We start from the raw sequence: 24,341 nt of genomic DNA on the forward strand, positions 1-24,341 counted from the left end.
AATGTGAAAATTGATTTTAAAGTATTTGACCGCATGCAGTATGATTGCAGCATCTTTCTTTATTCTGATGCTCTTTTTGTTGGCATTTTTAGAATCATTAAAAATACCTCTGAATGACTGGATACATTCTATTAAACCAGAAAAGAAACTGAGGCCCACACTATATTTTTGAACAAATACAGAAGTTTATCACCTCAGGCAGTGAAGTGAATATGGCTCCTGATCTTTGTGAAGTAGAATATCTTTCAGATCATGTAATCAAGATACTGAGTTTCCCTTGTATTTTTTCTCTTTCATTGCTTCCTTCTGACGTGTTGCTGCTGTGTTGACAACGCTCTCTACTTCTGCTGCTGAATGTTTTGTTTCCATCATTTAGGAAACCTCCCAAGGTAAGCACTGATAAGGAATTTGGCATGCATGCTGGCCAAATGTGCCAAAATCCTGAATTTTATCCATCACAATAACCCATGTGAAGCACCTCTGCTTTTGAGAAGGCAAATTGGCATTCTAATGTAAAACTTAAACCGTGAGCAAACAATTAATGTTGGTAATGATATAAAATGCGAATGGTCCTCTACATTTACAAAGCACTTTCATACATTATTTCATTCTTGGAATTAATGCTTGGGTCAGAACAAACCTGTTTGATTACTGTTTCTATTTTATTGATGATGAAATGAGGCTCAGAGAGATGAAATAAAATGTCCTAGTTCACAGATTGGGTAAGTGGAGAACTAGATAATATCACCACCTAGAAAATGGAAAAACAAAAATGGTAACATAATGATAGGTTAGTAACTATGGTTATTGACTGGACAAACTATCTTTTCTGGGTCCTACTAAGAATAATTGATATCATCAGAAAAATTCTCCAAACTTCTAGGGTTTCAACCATCTACCAACTTTATGTGCTTTTTTTGGAGTTTCTAGCCAATCACAAAGTCCACTAATTAGAGCTAGCCCCCTTGTTCTGGCCAGCCTTTGATGGCATGTGTGCCAGTGAGAAGCCCAAAAGTTAGAGAGTAAGTAGGAAAAGAAGAAAATGAGAAGCAGGGCATCTGAATGACCAACTCCTAAATAACTGAAGGCTTATTTTATTACTGGTGAGTATTTTATTGGGTATCCAAGGGACACTTAGTGCCAAAAGGAAGGAAAAATGCAACAAGCCCCTGACCAATGATGCTGGTTATAGCTTTGTTTTTTGAGATGGGATCAAGTCACGCTACACCCACACACATTATCTGGTCAGAATCTAAGGCATGTTGGGTGAGGGGAAGAAATCCAGAATAGATTAGGTTTACTTACCTCTGGGATTATGAAGGAAAATCTAACTTAGCTTCTGAAGTATTGAAAGCCACTAAATTGCTAAATGTTAGCAGTATAGGAATGGTCCTTGGCACTGAGAGTTCCAGCTCCAAGAAGGAAGGCATGCATTGAACAAATAAGACGAAATCTTTTAAGAAAGAGGAAATATATGATGTTTAGAAGTATAAGCACTGGCATCCTGGTCAAATCTGGGGGATTGGAAGGTTCTCCCTGAACAATTATTGATGTGGATATATCCCTAAAATTTGCAACCAAAAATGTCTCTGCTACTCAGAAAGATGGGAGCTCCCCTTAAGTAGCTCTTCCTTCCCTTGCTGTTGGTTCCTAGAGGTTTCAGAACAGACAGTCCACCTTGTGATATATTTCATTCTTTCCCTACAGAAAAAGGCAATGAAATCCTGAGCAATTCCACGTATGGTTACTTAATGAAGGAGAAACAGTGACATGAAAAAGAGGCACAAAAACACATTTTCTAAAAAATCGCTAATTGCTTTAAACACAGAAAATGTTCTGGTTATTTTCTATCCAGTATCTATAGTATGGTGGTTTCACTAGGTATCCTACTGATAGTTCCTAAGAAGTGTCATAAAACTATCAAAATAAAATGAATGTTAAATCACCACATTTAAATATGTATGTGCATGCCATAATACACATCTGGAAAGTATAAAGATCATCTTGAAATAAAATAAATGACATAATAGAGTCAAATTTTTTAGAAAGACACTAAAATAGATAAGGTCTTTTCTTGCAGAAACTGTAAATATTGAAAGCAAATGGGAAATGGAAAGATATTTTTAATGATGATTATATAAGCATGACATTTTATTGATTTAAAAACAATGAGATTTTGAACATGAATAATTAGCAAAAGCATCAAAGAAGACAGGTTGTTTCGATTTAACAAATATTCTGGGTAAGGGCCAAGTGCTGCATGAATCAGACCTGATCCTAGCATTCTAAAACGGTTGGGGTAGGGAACATATGCACAATATAAAATCAGTTGTGTTAAAGGCCACAAGAGGAAAATATTTGTGGAACTCATAGGATGAAGAGTCCTGTTCTGACTTCTGCAGAACTGACAGCTAAGACTGGACAAAATATTAAAAACCTATACTTGAAGGCACTGGAAAAATACCAAGTTAATGGACAATTACCAGACCAAGATCTAAGAGGAGGTGGAAATGTAGAGAGGTGAATCTGGTATTTGGGTGTTTGCCATTCAGACAAAAGTAGCTTAAAGGCAGAGCTGTGTTTCTGACAGTCTTGTAGGGTCTAGGGGACCTAGGGGGAAACAGTGTTGGAATTCAGGGTCTTCCAGAGGTGGAATCCTTGGCAAACTTCTTATGCTTTCGGTTGGCAACATGGTTTGCGACCCAGCCTTGGGTGGGGTGTAAAGGTGAAACAGAAGTAAACCAGTCCTCACATGGATTGCTGTGTGATTGCAAGTTTCTTTGTGTGATCCAGGAAGTCTCGAGCACTAAAAATGGATCAAAGTGATCCTAGAATGTAGGTTCCCATCTCACCTGGCAGGAAAGCAAATGTAATCCTGTCTCTAATGATTCTGCAAGGCATTTAAAAAGTATGATGTGCAGCATCCAATCAAAGATAGAGGTGCATTGCAAGATAAGGCAATGTGAACAAGAACTATGCTAACGTATATATATGGAATCTAAAAAATTGGTACCGATGGACCTAGTGCCAGGGCAGAAATAAAGACGCAGACGTAGAGAATGGACTTGAGGACATGGAGAGGAAAGGGAAGCTGGGACTCAGTGAGAGAGTAGCATTGACGTATATACACTACGAAATGTAAAAAATAGATAGCTAGTGGGAAGCTGCTTCATAGCACAGGGAGATCAGCTTGATGCTTTGTGATGACCTTGAGGGGTGGGATAGGGAGGGTGGGAGGGAGCCTTAAGAGGGAGGGAATATGGGGATATATGTATGCATATAGCTGATTCACTTTGTTGTACAGCAGAAACTAACACAACGTTGTAAAACAATTATACTCCAATAAAGATGTAAAAAAAAAAAAGAACTAACAGAAATAATAAGTAGAAATAGAATCACAGATACTTCAGATATTCAAATTGTTAGGCATGAACTTTAAAATAGCTATGCTTATTATATTCAAAGAGATAAAAGATAAGATTTTAAAATGTTAGAGAGGACTGGAAATTATATAAAGTGACAAAACAAATTTGGAAAATTACCCAACAGAAATTCTTACCCTGACAAACCCAAAACCAAAATTAAGAACTTAGGGTTTAGCAGCAGAATAGATCCAGCTGGAGAGAGAGTTAAATAATTAGAAGAGACGATAGGTTAGCAGAAAATATCAAAATGAAGTACAGAGGAGACAAATGGTGCTGGAACAACTGGACATCCGCATGCACAGAAATGAACTTAGACCTTATACCCTTCACAAAAATTAACTCAAAATGGATCATAGATCTAAATATAAAATGCAAAACCATAGAACTTCTAGAAAATAACATAAGGGAAATCTTGGAGAACGTGGGGTTGGTGATCAGTTTTTAGATACAACATCGAAAGTCTATCCATAAAAATAAAATTGGTTAATGGGATTTCATTAAAAGTAAAAACTTCGGCTCTGCTAAGACACTGTTTAGAGAACAAAAAGAAAGCTGCAGACTAGGAGAAAATATTTGTAAAACTAATCTGGTAAAGGACAATTATCCAAAATATACAAAGAACTCTTAAAACTCAACAGTAAGCAAGTGAACTACCCAATGGAAAAAAATGGGCAAAAGACCAGAAAAGACCCTTCATCAAAGAAGATATACAAATGGCAAATACACACATGAAAAAATGCTCAACATCATATGTCATAAGGAAATTACACATTAAAACAACACTGAGATACCACTACACACCTATTAGAATGGCTAAAATCCAAAAATCTGTCAAGACCAAAGCTTGTGAGGATGTGGAACTCTCTGTTGGCTGGTGAGAATGGAAAGTGGTGTAGAAAGTGTGGAAAGACAACGTGGAAGTTTCATGTAATGCTGAACATACTCTTATTGTACAACCAAGCAATCATGCTTCTAGCTACTTACTCAAATGAGTTGAAAATTTCTATCTATACAGAAACCTGCACATGAGTGTTTACAGCAGCTTCATTCAAAATTGCCAAAAACTGGAAGCATCCAAGATGTCCTTCAGTAAGGGAATGGATAAGCAAACTGTGGTCACGATCCTGATGCTTCTCTCAGGCCTGACCCCAAAGGGAAAGTGCCCACTGGACCTTACAAATCTCGCCACCAACTTGCATTCTCTTGTCATTAATATGTGTTTTCCTAAGGAATATCTTTTCATTATTCTCTGTGTGGGCAGTTATTGAAATTATGTCTAATTATATGATGATGGTAAAAATCATCACCTAACTGCAATATTTACTGTTTCTATTATGTGTAAGGATTTTGTACATTTTACTAAAAAATATTCTAAGGTAGAAGTGCTGATTAGGAGAAAGGAGGGGCTGTCATTTTGAATATTTGGTTCCTACCCAACTGTTATGAAGGAAAAAAATCTCACATTCTTTATATCCATCCCTGGAACTGTACTCTTAGAATGCTATTTTCATTGTTAAAATTAATAATAGCTATCTTTAATTCAGCACTTACAATATGCCAGGTCCACTTTATTTTTTATTTTATTTTATTTTTTTTGGCTATGTCGAGTCTTATAGTTTTGGCACACGGGATCTTTGTTGAGGCATGCAGGAATTTTCTCGTTACGGTGCGTGGTCTGCTTGGGTTTCTCTCTAGTTGTGGCGTGCGGGTTTTCTCTCTCTAGTTGTGGCGTGCGGGCTCCAGGGCACGTGGGCTCTGTAGTTTGCAGCACACGGGCTTAGTTGCCCTGCGGCATGTGGGATCTTAGTTCCCCGACCGGGGATCAAATCTGCGTCCCCTGCATTGGAAGGCAGACTCTTTACCACTGGACCACCTGAGGAGTCCCTGCCAGATCCACTTTAAATCCAAATTAAAATTCAGTGCAAACTTGGATGCCTTCAGAGAGGAAGGGGGGAAATCAGTAGTTGCCAGGAGGAGTGAGAGGAGAGGAGAGATGAATAAATAGGTGAAGTACAGGATTTTTAGGGCACTGAAACTATTCTGTATGATACTTTAAGGGTGGATTATGACATTATGCATTTATCAAAACTCATAGGACTGTACAGCTCAAAAGAGTGAACCTTAATGTATGGAGTTTAGTTATTAATAATGTATCAATATTGGTTTATCTATTTATAACAAATACAACACACTAATGCAAGTTATTAGTAATGGGAAACTGCCAAGGGGGTGTTCAAGAAGAGGGAGTACATGGAAACTCTTTGCACTAGCTGCTCAATTTTTCTGTAAACCTAAACTCCTTTAAAAAATTATCATGAAAAAATAAATTAATTCATACTCACAGAAGAAAAAAGAAAAGCCATGTGATCGTCTCAGTAGATGCAGAAAAAAGCATTTGACAAAGTTCAACACTTATTTATGATATAAACTTGCAGCAAGCTAGTAGTAGACAGAAATCTCCTTAAAATGGTAAAGGGCATCCATTACACATCTTCAGCTGTCATCGTATTTAACTTTCCATCCAAGATGGGGAATAAGGCGAGGATATTGCTCTAGCTACCTCTATTCAACACTGACTGGAGTTCTTAGCCAGTGTAATTAGGCAAGAAAAAGAAATAAAAGAAATTCACCAATAAAGATGAAAAAAAAAGAAATTCAGATTGGAAAGGAGGAAGCAAAAGCATCTTTATTTGTAGGTAATAAAGTCATATATTTGAAAAAAATTAAGAAATCTCTAAATAAACTTCTAGACCTTAACAAGTGGCAATGTAGCAAGAAAAAGGTGAAAATACAAATTGTACTTCTTTACACTAGCATGAACAATTAGAAAATAAAAATTTAAAACAACCCAATAAATTACAGTAGCTTCAAGAACATTAAATACTTAGGGATATACTTAGTGAAAAGTGCACAAGACCTTTTTATTAACATCCCACATACATATTTGGCCATTGGATTGTAGACAGATGTGCCGAGAGATGGAGAAAATATCAACTATATTCAGAGAATGATATAGCATAGAGATGGACTACTGGTACGTGAAGGGGAGTCCTGGGTGACACATCCAGAAGGAGGTTGAGGAGATTCCCTGGCGGTCCAGTGGTTAGGACTCTGCACTTCACTGCCAAGGGCCCAGGTTCGATCCCTGGTCGGGGAACTAAGATCCAACAAGCCATGTGGTGTGGCCAAAAAAAAATTAAAAAAGAAGGAGGTTGAAACCAAATCCAGCTGTGGAAGACCTTGACGCCAGGGTTGGACCTTGATACATTCAGTGTCTCTGTTGCCTATTTTGAACAAGGCAATGGCGTAGTTCAGGCTCCCTTTCAGAAGGTTAATCTGAAAGCAGAGCATAAAATAAATTGGGTTTGGTCAGTGGTTGGGCTCGGGATGGTATTCAATAAAATGTGCCAGGAAAGAGGTAATGAGGGCCTGCACTGGCACGGTGCCATGAGACTGGAGAAGAGGAAGGGAAGAATGATCAAAACATTGCAGAACTAAAGTATCCAGGACTTGGGTGCCTATAGCATGTGGGAGAAGACAATACAGCAAGAGGAGTCAGAGTTCAGGTTTAGAGTGGGTTGAATTGGAAATGATGGCAAAACATCTGATAGAGATACCTAGCAGGTTGTACAAGGTTTGTAGTCTGCCCTAGAAAGGTCAGGTAAATTCTTGCGGGAAGGAGATAGGAGATAAAGGAAGAGGTATTGATTATGTTGTCAAGGAAGAAAGGATTAAATGGAATAGAAGACCTGAGAGTAGAGGCTAACACCCTGGGACCCATCCTGCTCTAGGGAATGGAAAGATGGGGAAGAACCAATGAAAACTCAGAAGAGAAAGCAGGTACTCATGTGGTACTGCTGCTCGTGATGGCATTGAGGACACATACTTACACTCGCCAAATTGTGTTTCTTTTGTTCTTAAAAGTTATTTTTTCTAGTGTTGTATTAGGACAAGGAAAAAAATATTCTTCTGGTTGACATTTAAAAGTGAGATTAAACATTTTTTAATATTGCATGGGTATGTAGCATATTAGAATAGAAAGGAAAATTTACACAGATTTATCCTTGTATAAATTGTTTTGTACTATACATTTGGATTTTTCTCTCTGGTGTTACATTTTGTAAATTTGTACTCCAGAGTGGAGAAACATTTATTTTAGCATGGGCTGAGTGCATACCTATTAATCCTTTTACCAGTAGCATATTATGCAGTGTTTATTGGAGTGTGTTCTACTTCCCTTAAAAAGAAAAATAAGCTTTAGACAAACATGGAGACACCTGCTTTATGCCTCCTCGTTAGTTTAAAACAAAGAGCCTTGGGACTTCCCTGGTGGTGAAGTGATTAAGAATCCACCTGCCAATGCAGGGGACAGTGGTTCGAGCCCGGTCTGGGAAGATCCCACATGCCACAGAGCAACTAAGTCTGTGCGCCACAACTACTGAGCCTGCGCTCTAGAGCCCATGAGCCACAACTACTGAGTCCATGTGCTGCAACTACTGAAGCCTGCACGCCTAGAGCCCGTGCTCTGCAACAAGAGAAGCCACCGCAGTAAGAAGCCCATGCACCGCAACGAAGAGTAGCCCCCGCTCGCCGCAACTAGAGAAAGCCTGCGCGCAGCAGCGAAGACCCAATGCAGCCAAAAATAAATAAATAAATAAAACAGAGCCTTTGTCTCATAATTTTCAGAGTTGAAATAGGTGTGTTTTTCCTTATTGGTCTGACTGTAGTTTTGAGTCTAAGGTTTTTGTCTTAGCGGTATTGCAGATGGAGGTAAAAAGGGGACATTGCTTGTTTGGTTAGTCACCTTCTCACAAACATTGGATTTTGGCAGGGAGGTGGTACAGAGGGAGAAGACGCATGTGTAAGATCTCTATCTAATTATGTGTTAACGCACGCTTTATTGATGGAAAACAGGAAAATGTCCCAGTCACAGTAGCTTTGCCTTCAGAAGCCCAGTTCTGGATCTCCCCGATGGCCCTCAGAATATCAGGCATGTTCTAGGACCGTTCACTTTTCCTGCTTTTGTCATTTCTGGCACAAGTGTCTTACTTTCCCCCAGAGCTACACTGAAATACATGCAGAGAAAAACAAATGAATCCTTCCTCCTTTTTCTGTTTTCTTCTTCATCCCTCAGTGTTTACTGAGCACCTTCCATGTGCCAAGTGAGCACTTTGGAGCTGGAAGAAATTTCTGAACTCACACTGTTCAGACCCTCTTCTTTAAGACCAAGGAGATTGAGGCTTAAGGAATGAATCAGCCAAGACCATCCAGTGAGAGAGCTTTTTGGCCCCAATTCTAGGCCTTCTGATTGCTGCTACTATCTGTTACTCCACATGGTTGTAAAGCGTTTTTTCGATTTGTTGGGTTTTATGCAGTAAAGAAAATGGGAAAGAGTAAGAAGGAAGAGTTTGGGGGAAATGTAAATATCTGTAAGATCATTTTGTTAAGGATCATATTCTTTTTTACTCAGTTTGCTCATTTTTAAAGTCATGATCATCGTTCTAATATCTCCTTAAGTTAGGGTAAGAGTCATCTGAACAATTTGATCTTGTTAATTAAACTCACTTTAAATGTTTTTTACTTTTATTTACAAGCATTGTTAGGAACTGCTGAACTTCAAGGTGTTTAATCCCTCTTCTAGTTACATAAATTTGTTGGCAAAATCGTGAGCAGGAGAAAATGACATCATAACAAAATAAAATTGTTACTTTTTGAAGGCAGTTTCCTTTAAAGAGTCATGCTGCCATACCAAAAACCTGCCTTTACAAAAATTACTCAGAAAAAAGTAGGGGGAAGTCTTACTCTGTACAGCCTATGCCATCTGAAGTGTAGTTGCATTCAGACTTGTTTTACAGTGTGTGACCACCATCATTTTCATCGTTCACTTTGTGCATTTCTGAAAACTAAGTGTTGGCCTCAAACGAGGTGAGTTCTAGACCTGCGCTGTCCAATACAGCAGCCTCTTAGCCACATGTGGCTTTCGAGCATGTGCTAGGTGGCTGGTCAAAATTGAGATTTTTGTAAGTGTAAAATACATACCAGACATCAAAGAATTAGTATGAAGAAAAAAAAAGATAAATTTTTTAGATGTATTAGGGTACATTAAAATATTATTAAAATTGATTTATCTCTTTACTTTTAATGTGCCTATAGACACAATTTAAATGACATATGTAGCTTGGATCATATTTCTGTCAGACAGCACTGTTTCAGGCCAAACACATGGCTGAGTACGGAATGTCTTTTCGGCATCCGTCCTGAGGCTTTTGTTTATTTCTTTTACCCTGTTAAATACAGCCGCTCAGCTGTCACCCCTTACATTTCTGCCTTTATATCTGAGTCCGTGAGTGTTGCAGCTGCATGAATTGAATGGCAACATAGCCTTCCTGCTGTGCGTTTTCCCTAGGAAGCATTTTTACTTTATTCATTCAAAGGTCATTAATTAGACAATTATTAATTGAGAACGTTTGCAGGAAGTATTGTGGGGCTCAAGAGGTGATTCAACTAGTGGTTCCTGCTCTCTGGAATTCACAGTGTGGTGAGGAAGATTAAACATATACAGCACTTTAAGTAGTGGAAAATAGATTATGATAAACATCATCATTCGTTGTTCCAATATTCTGTGACTCCAGAGGAAGAAAAGCTTCCTAGCTAAAAGTGGATCTTGAGGAGGGCCTTCAAGTATGGGGAAGGTTTCAAAAGGCAGAAATATGGTATAGGAATCAAGATGTATGCGAGGAACAGAAACAAAGTAACTGATGGCAAAGGAGAACTTTCTCTGTTCATAACACATCTGACCCCATATGTATGGGTTTTCCACACCAAACAGTTCTCTTTGGATACCAGCTGGGTAGCCTACAAGTCACTTCAGTTCTGACAGTAACTCCCCAGAGCTGGCACAGACCCCATAGATAAAGGGCTCAGTCCCACAAGACTGCGCTCCCTCAGACACTAATCGCAAGTAGTGGGTCTCCAGGTTAAACGCTTCTATCTGACTTTGCTACCAATCAGGGCTTTCCAAGACCCCCTCCTCAGATTTGATAATTTGCTAGAATGGCTTACAAATCTCAGGAAAACACTTACTTAGGTTTACTGGTTTATGATAAAGGGTACAGGTGAGCAGTCAGAGGAAGAGGTGTGTGTGGTGAAGTCCGGAAGTGTCCCGAACACAGGAGCTCCTGTCCTTGTGCAGTCACGTCACCCTCCTGGCACACGGATGTGGTCACCAACCCGGAAGCTCTCTGAACCTTGTCACTGAGGAGATTTTTTAACATCTTTATTAGAGTATAATTGCTTTACAATGTTGTCTAAGTTTCTGCTGTATAACAAAGTGAGTCACCTATATGCATATGTATATCCCCATATCCCCTCCCTCTTGTCTCCCTCCCACCCTCCCTATCCCACCCCTCTCAGTGGTCACAAAGCACCGAGCTGATCTCCTCCCTATGCTATGCAGCTGCTTCCCACTGGCTATCTATTTTACATTTGGTAGTGTATATATGTCAATGTTACTCTCTCACTTCGTCCCAGCTTACCCTTCCCCCGCCCTGTGTCCTCAAGTCCATTCTCTACATCTCTGTCTTTATTCCTGTCCTGCCCCTATGTTCATCAGAACCATTTTTTTTTTTTAGATTCCATATATATGTGTTAGCATACGGTATTTGTCTTTCTCTTTCTGACTTGCTTCACTCTGTATGACAGGCTCTAGGTCCATCCACCTCCCTACAAATAACTCAATTTCATTTCTTTTTATGGCTGAGTAATATTCCATTGTATGTGTGTGCCACATCTTCTTTATCTATTCATCTGTGGATGGGCACTTAGGTTGCTTCCATGTCCTGGCTATTGTAAATTCACTGAGGGAATTTTAGGGAGGCACAATCGATTATTAACTCACTCTCCAAGCCCTCTCCCATTCCTAGAGATGGTGGGAGTGGGGCTGAAAGTTCTAGGTTTCTAGTCAAGGCTTGTCTTTCTGGCAGCTGGCCCCCATCCTGACGTTATCTACAGTTCCGCAATAAGTCACCTTATTTAGAACAAAAGAGGCTTCTATCACCTGGGAGCTTCCAAGGTGATAGAGCTCCTAAATGGAGCTCAGTGTCAGGAATAAAAGACTTCCTATCACTCACAAAAGTCCAAGAGCTTTAGGTGCTCTGTGTCAGGAACCAAACATATATTTCTCATAACATCACAGATGTCTTGGGAAGTGCAAATTTTGGTAGAGTACAGGTCATCCCCAGCAGTGAAGCCTGTCACCCATTCCAGTTTGATCTGACTGCACAATAAATGTTTGCAACCCCTGGACCACCTCAGGTGCTTCTGTGACCTGGGGCCTGGGAGTCAGCACAGCCTCCTCTATGTGCTGGACCACCAGGCCTGGTCCAGCAGAGGGTGGTAGGCAGATGAGATGAGGCCTTGGTCTGCAAGTTCTGAACCAGACCCAGAGATTGCTCGTGGTAGGCGATATCAGGGTGACTCAAATTCGATCTAGGTTTAATTTTTTTCCTTCTTTTTAAAATTTTTTTCCTTCTTAATGAGCAACATTAATCATTTATTGGAGACAATCTAGGATCATACAGTATATGCTTAGACATTTGCATCTGATCGTTTGGTCTGTTTTTGTGGAAGAAGAAATAGTCTGTGTGTGAAAACATCCAAATTACCTTTTGCATATGCTGTTGGAAGTTATTTGGGTGGCTAGTTTTTCTGAGGAGAAGTAATCAGGGCATGAAAGAACCATGAAAGTAATGCCACAGATTGTGCATTTGTGACACCACCACCCTTGCCCCTCAGCAACCAGTGAAGCAGATTTTAAAGCTGAATAATGAAGGATTAAACTTGGAAGGAATGGAGTATTTGAAAGAGTTGGAATTGAGTTAGTGCTAAATGGAAGCTCTATGCTCTGTCAAAATATTGGTATGGGATTTGGGAGAACTAGTTCCTATTTTCAAGTTTTTGAAACTCTGGATGGTTTTCAGAGCGCTTTTTCGGGGGTGCCTTTTTCCATGGGACTGTTTATATTCATAACTTTCAATCCATTCAATGGATGGTCAAACCTCGTTATTTCTTCCTTTAACAGCTCTCATATTTATATATTTCTTCCTGCAGTAGTTGGGGGTCTTTCAGCTAAAAGTGACAGGAACTCAAACTAAATGAGCCATAAGATAAATGTGTTAGAAGGACTCTGGGAAGAATCAAAGAACTCAAGGACAGGAAGTGGCTGGCGTTCAAATACAAGTACTTCTTCCTGTCTCCCCATCTCCTTCTCTGTCCCCATGTGTGTCCCCTTTGTTTCTCTCTCACTGCAGACCAGCTCTGTCTGCTTTTCTGGTCCACGTGGTTAGAAACACGGCCTCGACATGTCCCAGATTTTACAGCATTAACATTTTATAGTCATTAAAGAAAGACTGGTTTGACTTTCTTAGTCCCAAATCCAGAAATCCCATCAGGCACCCACTTGAGACCAGTTAACTGTGGTCAAGGGATCATGGGACTGTGTGAGTGGTCCAGCCTGAGCCCTTACGTGTGTCTTCCCTGCCGTCCTCTCCCCCACCCCCAAGAAATCATATATATAATGTGTGAATTTATATGCCATATAAAAATATAGCAACGACCCATGGGAACCAAATGGCTGGAGTGCAGGTTAGTATAATTCTCCTAAGAAAAGGTGCTATTTCTAGAATAAATGAGGAATGGGGTTCTGGACCAAAGAAAAGAGTGCCTGTATTCACTACAGCTCCTCTCTGTCCCCACTGAGCCTGGGTATTAGAAGCTTTCACCTTCATCATAATGATTTGCTTACTGGACTCTTTTCCTCCTGTTTTACACCAGTTCAGTCCATCTTCCATGTCGCTGCCACTGTGATCATTCCAAAGTGAGAATGTGATCCTGTCATTTGCCAACAAGCTAAAGTCCAGCCTTCTTAATAATAAAGCACATAAAGTCTTACACGCACTGACCTCAGCCTGTGCCCCCGTTTTTCTCTCTTTCTTCCCCTCCCCACTGCTCTTTGCACACTACTCCCATCACGCCCAGCTCCTTACCTCTGTTGCTTGGCTAGCTCCGCTTTTACCTGGACTGCTTTTCCTACTTGTCTTCTCAGTAATTGTCTTTCAGGATTCAGCTCAGGCTTTGCCTCCTCTGGAAACCTTTCCTGATCCTCCCCCTCCCCCACCCCCAGCCCTGCAGTGTAATTATTCCATCTTTGTATTCCTGCCAGACCCTGTACAGTCAGCTGTCTGTGTCCGCGGGTCCCACAGCCACAGATTCAGCCAACTGCAGATTGAAATTTTCAGGGCAAAAAAAAAATTCCAAGGAGTTCCAAAAAGCAAAACTTGAATTTGTCACACTCCAGCAACTGTTTACATGGCACTTATATTGCATTAGGTTTTGTAAGTAATCCAGAGATGATTTACAGTATATGGGAAGATATGTATGGCTTGTATGCAAACACTACAACATTTTATGTAAGGGACTTGAGCATCCTTGGATTTTGGTATCCATGGCCGTCCTAGAACCAATCACCCAGGGATATCGAGGGAGAACTATTCTACATATTGTACTCTTTCCTTTTCCTGGTTACTTTACTCTAATAGAATCTGAGAGCCTGATAACTCGTTGACTCTTATTTCTGTCCCAATTAGCTCATAATACATACTCAGTAAATGCCTATTAAATGCATGCAAAGATAAATTAATTCTTTGAAGAAACACTGCTTCACGAGCCCTTAGAAATTTGAGCTGCCATGTAGAACAGTACTTTCCATGACATAGTTGTTTCCTACAGCTCTGAGGTCCCTGGGATCAGGACCCATGCCTCATTGCTGGTAGATGTGCAACAGATGCTGTCAGCTTGCTTTGAGTCTTTAAGATGCTTGACATCTTTACAGTTGGGCAATATTGACATTATTTGGTTTGCATATATAGGCAACTGTAAAGGAAATGATTGATCACCTTGCAAAAAGATAGCAGTTACTTGACAACTTTTTAAATGTGAAGTTGGTGTGCATCAATAGAACTCACCAGTAATAAGAATGATCATTCTGGCTGGTGTCCCTTCTTTGATGCCCAGGAGCAGATATGCTCAACTACAGGCTGGAGTTAGTGCTGGCAGAGATGCTTTTGCAAATATCAGTGATGAAGACAGTTCTGCTGATCACAGAGGCTCTCCTTTCAATTTCAGTCCCGCTTCTCCAAGTTGAATGAAGCTTAACTCTTCTTTTTTTGTGACGCTTCACATCTCTGATATTAGGAGAAAGAGATGAAAAAAGCAAAAAATGTTGAAACTTGGCATTAAAAGAAAAATTTCGACATGACATGAAATGTAGGACTTTAATTCTTTTTGGTCTGGTTCAGTTCTCATAACACAGTGTGGGGACACATGACCACATTTGGCATATGTCTTTCATGTTAATTGTACTCTTTCAAATGGACAAAATTGAAAAGTAACCACCAACAGGACATTGACTCGCCGATATTTATAAAACCAGAGAAATAGGGTTTGTGGAGAGATCTCAGACGCAGTTTCCAAAATCAGTAGTGGCCAGAACAGGCAGTTAGTTGCAGCTGAGTCTGCAGATGTGAACAGTGGGTGAATTGTGTCCAGAGAGGAGGATGACAGGATAGCATGTGTGCAGAGAGACACGCTCCTCCGTGCAAGCAAAGCCAGCCCACGTAGAGTGGACTTTCCTCCCCCACGGGAAGCCCTTTTGATTCTGGATTTGGGGGCTAGCAAGTACACAGTGTGTTTTGTATTGATCCTTTTGACACAGAACTCAATGAACTATAGCAACTCTCTTGTCACGGCCATATGAACCTTTTTCGCCTTTTCATTTTTCTTTCTTCATTTGATTCAGCAAATACTGAGCACGTTATCTACTGTGTCTATGCCTGTAATGATTAAAGAAATGAATTAGCACAGGCCCTGGCTCAGGAAACCTCCCAGCTTGAGCAGACTGTAACACACTTAGGATGGTGCCTGGTACATAATAAACACTCTATAAATGGCAGCTGTACTGTTAACTGGGGAGAGGACCCCCCTCAGTAGATACCATCAAAACTGATAACAGTAGCTGCCGCATACTGAGTTTTACTGTGCACCAAGCATCGTATCAGTAGACACTTTGCTAAAATGCCCACAGTTCTAATTTAATATAAAATGTGTGATTACTTATGTAGAGTGTGTATTCGAGAGGAGAAGCTATCGACGGAGGCAGCACAGAGGAGGGAAGTCAAGGAAGCATTGGAGAAGGTGACATTTAGGTAGATCTTGAAGAATGGCCAATGAGGTGAAGAGAAGCAGGGGACTGCAGGAAGGGGGGGACTTTCTTAGACTTCTACATTTTCTTTTCTTTTTTCCCCCGGACTTCCCACCAGAGGATTTCTTGGGCATTGGTGGAAGCTCTCAGAGCTGAAGAGATGGTTGACTCTTGACATAATATGTAAGTGAATAGGGGAGCTTGCTCCTGTCTTTTGGGAAAGGGGTGGGAATCCAGTAAACACACAAATAATGTCTGTACGGTGACACCTGTCTTGTCACTTCCACAGTTGAGTGGAAACAGGCTTTGACCAAGGACTGTTGTGTTATCTACTACCCTGCAGCACTGTGGGAGGATTCACACTCACCCGTGTGGGATAACACAGATTTACAAGGTTGTTTCAGTGAATGGTCATTCACCATGAAGTTGCTTTAAAAAGTAAATTCTCAGAGTATTTTTGTTTGGTGGAATTATGGTCAATAAAACCATTAGGAAAACCAAGGTCTTGACCTCTCAGAATTAATTATATAGAACAAAGGGAATCTCTCTATCTCTTTCTCATACACGTAAACACATAATCTGGTCAGCTAGAGTAAGAGTAAGAAGTACTTCAGGGTAAGAAGTAGTGTCCTTAAGAAAGGTTTCATAAGGGAGTGACATGTGAGATGATGCTGAAATAGTTTAATAAGGAGAAATTTGAAAGGGAGTAGTCTTTGACTCACTTTGCAAAAACTCTGATGTGTATGTTTGTAACTATTTCTTTGCCTAAAATTAAATTATCTTGAGAAAAGTATTGGGTTAATGACTTTCTGCCTGGAGAGGAGTTGAAGGGTATGAAAATGATTTTGGAAAAAAACGTGCTTTTTAATTTTCAAGAATAATTCTTTTATGTTTTCTCTTTGTGACTAGACCAAAAGTGACTAGAGGACAAAAATGCATGCCTAATGCATATTTGAGTTCCCTGTAGTACCTAAAACTGAGAGGGGTGGCAACTAGGTATTGGTTGACTGCTTTCTGGATGAAATGTTTTATAACTGGAGAATATGTTAGTGAAAGTGTGCAAGTAGAAAGGACGAATGAAAGGATACAGAGGTAATGCAATTGAAAGTACCTTTACATTTGTTTTTTTTTTTTAATTTTTATTTATTTATTTATTTATTTATTTATGGCTGTGTTGGGCCTTCGTTTCTGTGCGAGGGCTTTCTCTAGTTGTGGCAAGTGGGGGCCACTCTTCATCGCGGTGCGCGGGCCTCTCATTATTGTGGCCTCTCTTGTTGCGTAGCACAGACTCCAGACGCACAGGCTCAGTAATTGTGGCTCACGGGCCTAGTTGCTCCGCGGCATGTGGGATCTTCCCAGACCAGGGCTCGAACCTGTGTCCCCTGCATTAGCAGGCAGATTCTCAACCACTGCGCCACCAGGGAAGCCCCCTACATTTGGTTTTTATGGATCAGGAAAATTATTATAGATCACATTTCTTAGAACACCGATGCCCTCTGATTCTTCAAGGAATATAGAAGATGCTTTCTTTCTTTCTTTTTTAAAAATGGCAAGTTGAATTTTGCTGAAATGCCAATGAGATGGGACTTTTAGATAAGAGTGGACTTTCACTGTGCTGCATCCTGCTCCTATGTCCTGAGGCTCGTTTGCCTCAGAGTGTATATCACCCAGCACATTTGCCTTATTAAAAACAGCTTGTGATAACTTTACAGGATGTTCAGCAGTTCACAGAGATGCAAAGCTAACATTTTTAAGAGTGTGTGGAAGGTGGGACAGATATGTACAGCAAGCTGCAAGGAATTAAATGCTGGTCTGAATTTTACAAGTTGGTAACTGAGAGAAAGGAATGGGATTCTGAGAAGGTGGAGTCACATTTTATTGAAAACAGTGAAGACAATGACTTTCAGATTTTAAAAACAACTGGGGAGCATCTGTACCTTTGGCTCTTTTTCTAGTTGAAGGATCTTAGAAGTTGTGGGTCTCTTTACAAAAAAAGTTCTCACGATGTTGATTGGCATTGATGAAATATGAAAGATACTTGGTTTCCAAATTTGATTTATTTTTTTGCTCAGTTGTATGCATTAAGAAGTCCCCCACCCCCACCTTGGCCCTTTGCAGGTCTGCGGGACTAAGCGTCACGGTGGCACACTCGTGGCAAGAATCGGAGGAGCAGGAGAGAGCGAGGATAGGCTCAGGACCCAAGTCCCTCAGATTCCCCTCAGTTGTTGGAAGTAGCATCCAAACTGAGTGTCAAAAGCCACTCCATTCCTCTGCTGTGGTGAGCCACCTCCACCCTCCATCATTACAGATTTCTCTAGAAACCTCAGTGTCCCAGTTTGTCTCCTATGGAGGCGTGCATAAAGATCCTCTGCCTGACTTAGAATTGTACTAGCTTAGCAAAACTTGGATGTCTATTGAAGAAACTTAAAAAGTAGAGTAAAGGGTCACCTTTGTGACCAGAGCCAACATTGCAGCTTGAGCATCACTGAGCTGGAAGCCTGGGACAGAGAAACAGGGTTAATCTTGATTAATGGTGGAACAAATTTTGGACAAATTTTGGACCTGTTGAGATTGAGAAGAGTGATTCCTTTGAGATCCTGAAGGGTGAGATCAAAGCCACCTGTCTGCCAGACAGGACACTGGACACTGGATCAAGAGAGACAGGAGACCTCCCTATTCATGTCTCACCCTACAGTACCAGCCAGGAGATCTCCCTGGGTCCCAGAGGCAGACCTCACCTCAAAACTCTGGGATGACCTTGGGTATTCCACAGGCTGGGTGTCAGGCCTGTGCCTCTGAGGTGGGAGAGCCGAGTTCAGGACATTGGTCCACCAGAGACCTCCAGATTTCACTGTGAAATCTCTCCCAGAGATCTCCATCTCAACACTAGGACCCAGCTCCACTCAACGACCAGCAAGCTAGAGTGCTGGACACCCTATGCCAAACAACTAGCAAGACAGGAACACAACCCCACCCATTAGCACAGAGGCTGCCTAAAATCATAATAATGTCACAGACACCCTAAAACACACCATCGGATGCGGTCCTGCCCACCAGAAAGACAAGATCCAGCCTCATCCACCAGAACACAGGCACCAGTCCCCTCCACCAGGAAGCCTACACAACCCACTGAACCAACCTTAGCCACTGGGGACAGACACCAAAAACAACGGAAACTACGAACCTGCAGCCTGTGAAAAGGAGACCCCAAACACAGTAAGTTAAGCAAGATGAGAAGACAGAGAAACACACAGCAGATGAAGGAGCAAGGTAAAAACCCACCAGACCAAACAAATGAAGAGAAAATAGGCAGTCTACCTGAAAAAGAATTCAGAGTAATGATAGTAAAGATGATCCAAAATCTTGGAAATAGAATGGAGAAAAAACAAGAAACATTTAACAAGGACCTAGAAGAACGAAAGAGCAAACAAACAATGATGAACAACACAATAAATGAAATTTAAAATTCTCTAGAAGGAATCAATAGCAGAATAACTGAGGCAGAAGAACGGATAAGTGACCTGGAAGATAAAATAGTGGAAATAACTACTGCAGAGCAGAATAAAGAAAAAAGAATGAAAAGAACTGAGGACAGTCTCAGAGACCTGTGGGACAATATTAAACGCACCAACATTCGAATTATAGGGGTCCCAGAAGAAGAAGAGAAAAAGAAAGGGACTGAGAAAATATTTGAAGAGATTATAGTTGAAAACTTCCCTACTATGGGTAAGGAAATGTTAATCAAGTCCAGGAAGCACATGGAGTCCCATATAGGATAAATCCAAGGAGAAGCACACCAAGACACATATTAATCAAACTATAAAAAATTAAATACAAAGAAAAATATTAAAAGCAGCAAGGGAAAAACAACAAATAACATACAGGGAAATCCCCATAAGGTTAACAGCCGATCTTTCAGCAGAAACTCTGCAAGCCAGAAGGGAGTGGCCGGACATGTTTAAAGTGATGAAAAGGAAAAACCTACAACCAAGATTACTCTACCCAGCAAGGATCTCATTCAGATTCGATGGAGAACTTAAAACCTTTACAGACAAGCGAAAGCTGAGAGAATTCAGCACCACCAAACCAGCTTTACAACAAATGCTAAAGGAACTTCTCTAGGCAGGAAACACAAGAGAAGAAAAAGACGTACAGTAACAAACCCAAAACAATTAAGAAAATGGTAATAGGAACATACATATGTAAATGGATTAAATGCTCCCACCAAAAGACATAGACTGGCTGAATGGATACAAAAACAAGACCCATCTATATGCTGTCTACAAGAGACCCACTTCAGACCAAGGGACACATACAGACTGAAAGTAAGGGGATGGAAAAAGATATTCCATGCAAATGGAAATCAAAAGAAAGCTGGAGTAGCAATTCTCATATTGGACAAAATAGACTTTAAAATAAAGACTATTACAAGAGACAAAGAAGGACTCTACATGATGGTCAAGGGATCCATCCAAGAAGAAGATAATAACAATTGTAAATATTTATGCACCCAACATAGGAGCACCTCAGTACATAAGGCAAATGCTAACAGCCATAAAAGGGGAAATCGACAGTAACACAATCATAGTAGGGGACTTTAACACCCCACTTTCACCAATGGACAGATCATCCACAATAAAAATCAATAAGGAAACACAAGCTTTAAATGATACATTAACCAAGATGGACTTAATTGATATTTATAGGACATTCCATCCAAAAACAACAGAATACACATTCTTCTCAAGTGCTCATGGGACATTCTCCAGGATAGATCATATCTTGGGTCACAAATCAAGCCTTGGTAAATTTAATAAAACTGAAATCGTATCAAGTATCTTTTCCAACCACAATGCTATGAGACTAGATATCAATTACAGGAAAAAACCTGTAAAAAATACAAACACATGGAGGCTAAACTGTACACTACTAAGTAACCAAGAGATCACTGAAGAAATCAAAGAGGAAATCAAAAAATATCTAGAAACAAATGACAAGGAAAACACGACTACCCAAAACCTATGGGATGCAGCCAAAGCAGTTCTAAGAGGGAAGTTTATAGCAATACAATCCTACCTCAAGAAACAAGAAAAAGCTCAAATAAACAACCTAACCATACACCTAAAGCAGTTAGAGAAAGAACAACAAAAAAACCCCAAAGTTAGCAAAAGGAAAGAAATCATAAAGATCAGATCAGAAATAAATGAAAAAGAAATGAAGGAAACGATAGCAAAGATCAATAAAACTAAAAACTGGTTCTTTGAGAAGATAAAATTGACAAACCATTAGCCAGATTTATCGAGAAAAAAAGAGAGAAGACTCAAGTCAATAGAATTAGAAATGAAAAAGGAGAAGTAACAACTGACACTGCAGAAATACAAAGGATCATGAGAGATTACTACAAGCAACTATATGCCAATAAAATGGACAGCCTGGAAGAAATGGACAAATCCTTAGAAAAGCACAACCTTCCGAGACTGAGCCAGGAAGAAATAGAAAATATGAACAGACCAATCACAAGCACTGAAATTGAAACTGTGAGTAAAAGTCTTCCAACAAACAAAGCCCAGGACCAGATGGCTTCACAGGTGAATTCTATCAAACATTTAGAGAAGAGCTAACACCTATCCTTCTCAAACTCTTCCAAAGTATAGCAGAGGGAGGAATATTCCCCAACTCATTTTACGAGGCCAGCATCACCCTGATACCGAAACCAGACAAAGATGTCACAAAGAAAGAAAACTACAGGCCAATATCACTGATGAACATAGATTCAAAAATCCTCAACAAAGTACTAGCAAACAGAATCCAACAGCACATTAAAAGGATCATACACCATGATCAAGTGGGGTTTATCCCAGGGATGCAAGGGTTCTTCAATATATGCAAATCAATCAATGTGATACACCATATTACCAGATTGAAGGATAAAAACCACATGATTATCTCAATGGATGCAGAAAAAGCTTTCAACAAAATTCAACACCCATTTATGATAAAAACCCTCCAGAAAGTAGGCATAGAGGGGACCTACCTCAACATAATAAAGGCCATATATGACAGACCCACAGCCAACATCGTTCTCAATGGTGAAAAACTGAAACCATTTCCACTAAGATCAGGAACAAGACAAGGTTGCCCACTCTCATCACTGTTATTCAACATCATTTTGGAAGTTTTAGCCACAGCAATCAGAGAAGGAAAAGAAATAAAAGGAATCCAAATCGGAAAAGAAGAAGTAAAGCTGTCACTGTTTGCAGATGACATGATACTATACATAGAGAATCCTAAAGACTCTACCAGAAAACTACTAGAGCTAATCAATGAATTTGGTAAAGTAACAGCATACAAGATTAATGCACAGAAATCTCTTATATTCCTATACACTAATGATGAAAAATCTGAAAGAGAAATTAAGGGAACACTGCTATTTACCACTTCAACAAAAAGAATAAAATGCCCAGGAATCAAACTACCTAAGGAGACAAAAAACTTATATGCAGAAAACTATAAGACACTAATGAAAGCAATTAAAGATAATACAAACAGATGGAGAGATATACCATGTTCTTGGATTGGAAGAATCAACATTGTGAAAATGACTCTACTACCCAAAGCAATCTACAGATTCAATGCAATCCCTATCAAACTACCACTGCCATTTTTCACAGAGCTGGAACAAAAAATTTCACAATTTGTATGGAGCCACAAAAGACCCAAATAACCAAAGCAATCTTGAGAAAGAAAAACGGAGCTGGAGGAATCAGGCTCCCTGACTTCAGACTATACTACAAAGCTATAATAATCAAGACAGTGTGGTACTGGGACACAGAAATATAGATCAATGGAACAGGATAGAAAGCCCAGAGATAAACCCATGCACATATGGTCACCTTATTTTTGATAAAGGAGGCAAGAATATACAGTGGAGAAAAGACAGCCTCTTCAATAAGTGGTGCTGGGGAAACTGGACAGCTACGTGTAAAAGAATGATATTAGAACACTCCCTAACACCATACACAAAAATAAACTCAAAATGGATTAAATACCTAAATGGAAGGCCAGACACTATAAAACTCTTAGAGGAAAACATAGGCAGAACATTCTATGACATAAATCACAGCAAGATCCTTTCTGACACACCTCCTAGAGAAATGGAAATAAAAACAAAAATAAACAAATGAGACCTAATGAAACTTAAAAGCTTTTGCACAGCAAAGGAAAACATAAGACGAAAAGACAACCCTCAGAATGGGAGAAAATATTTGCAAATGAAGCAACTGACAAAGGATTAATGTCCAAAATTTACAAGCAGCTCAGGCAGCTGAATATCAAAAAAACAACTCAATCCAAAAATGGGCAGCAGACCTAAATAGACATTTCTCCCAAGAAGATACACAGATTGCCAACAAACACACATGAAAGAATGCTCAACATCACTAATCATTAGAGAAATGCAAATCAAAACTACAGTGAGGTATCACCTCACACCAGTCAGAATGTCCATCATCAAAAAATCTACAAACAATAAATACTGGAGAGGGTGTGGAGGAAAGGGAACCCTCTTGCACTGTTTGTGGGAATGTAAATTGATACAGCCACTATGGAGAACAGTATGGACGTCCCTTAGTAAAAATAGAACTACCATATGACTCAGCAATCCCACTACTGGGCATATACCCTGAGAAAACCATAATTCAAAAAGAGTCATGTGGGGCTTCCCTGGTGGCGCAGTTGTTGAGAATCTGCCAGCCAATACAGGGGACACGGGTTCGAGCCCTGGTCTGGGAAGATCCCACATGCCGTGGAGCAACTAGGCCCGTGAGCCACAATTGCTGAGCCTGCGCGTCTGGAGCCTGTGCTCCGCAACAAGAGAGACCGTGATAATGAGAGGCCCGCGCACCGCAATGAAGAGTGGCCCCCACTTGCCGCAACTAGAGAAAGCCCTCGCACAGAAATGAAGACCCAACACAGCCATAAATAAATAAAAAATTAAATAAATAAAATTTAACAACAACAACAAAAAAAGAGTCATGTACCACAATGTTCATTGCAGCTCTATTTACAAGAGCCAGGACATGGACGCAACCTAAGTGTCCATCGATAGACGAATGGGTAAAGAAGATGTGGCACATATATACAATGGAATATTACTCAGCCATAAAAAGAAACGAAATTGAGTTATTTGTAGTGAGGTGGATGGACCTAGAATCTGTCATACAGAGTGAGGTAAGTCAGAAAGAGAAAAACAAATACCGTATCCTAACACCTATAATTGGCATCTAAAAAAAAATAGAAAAAATGGTTCTGATGAACCTAGGTGCAGGACAGGAATAAAGATGCAGACGTAGAGAATGGATTTGAGGACACGGGGAGGGGCAAGTGTAAGCTGGGACGAAGTGAGAGAGTGGCATGGACTTATATATACTACCAAATGTAAAATAGATACCTAGTGGGAAGCAGTCGCATAGCACAGGGAGATCAGCTCAGTGCTTTGTGACCCCCAGAGGGGTGGGATAGGGAGAGGGGGAGAGAGATGCAAGAGTATATGTATAACTGATTCACTTTGTTATAAATCAGAAACTAACACACCATTGTAAAGCAATGATACTCCAATAAAGATGTTCAAAAAAAAAAAAAAGTCCCCTGTCTGCCACAGT

At 40.1% G+C, this 24,341-nt stretch overlaps 1 protein-coding gene across 1 annotated transcript in view; it reads left to right on the top strand.

Moving 5' to 3' along the window:
- Positions 1 to 24,341, top strand: part of KIF13A (kinesin family member 13A) — a 215,116-nt gene that overhangs the window by 89,432 nt on the left and 101,343 nt on the right. Inside the window, 1 exon segment of the mRNA XM_082346312.1 lies at positions 377 to 389. Within this exon segment, the coding sequence (XP_082202438.1) occupies positions 377 to 389 (13 nt within the window).

The sequence above is a fragment of the Balaenoptera borealis genome (assembly GCF_965194805.1).
Source record: "Balaenoptera borealis genome assembly, chromosome: 12".
Classification (NCBI taxonomy): domain Eukaryota; kingdom Metazoa; phylum Chordata; class Mammalia; order Artiodactyla; family Balaenopteridae; genus Balaenoptera; species Balaenoptera borealis.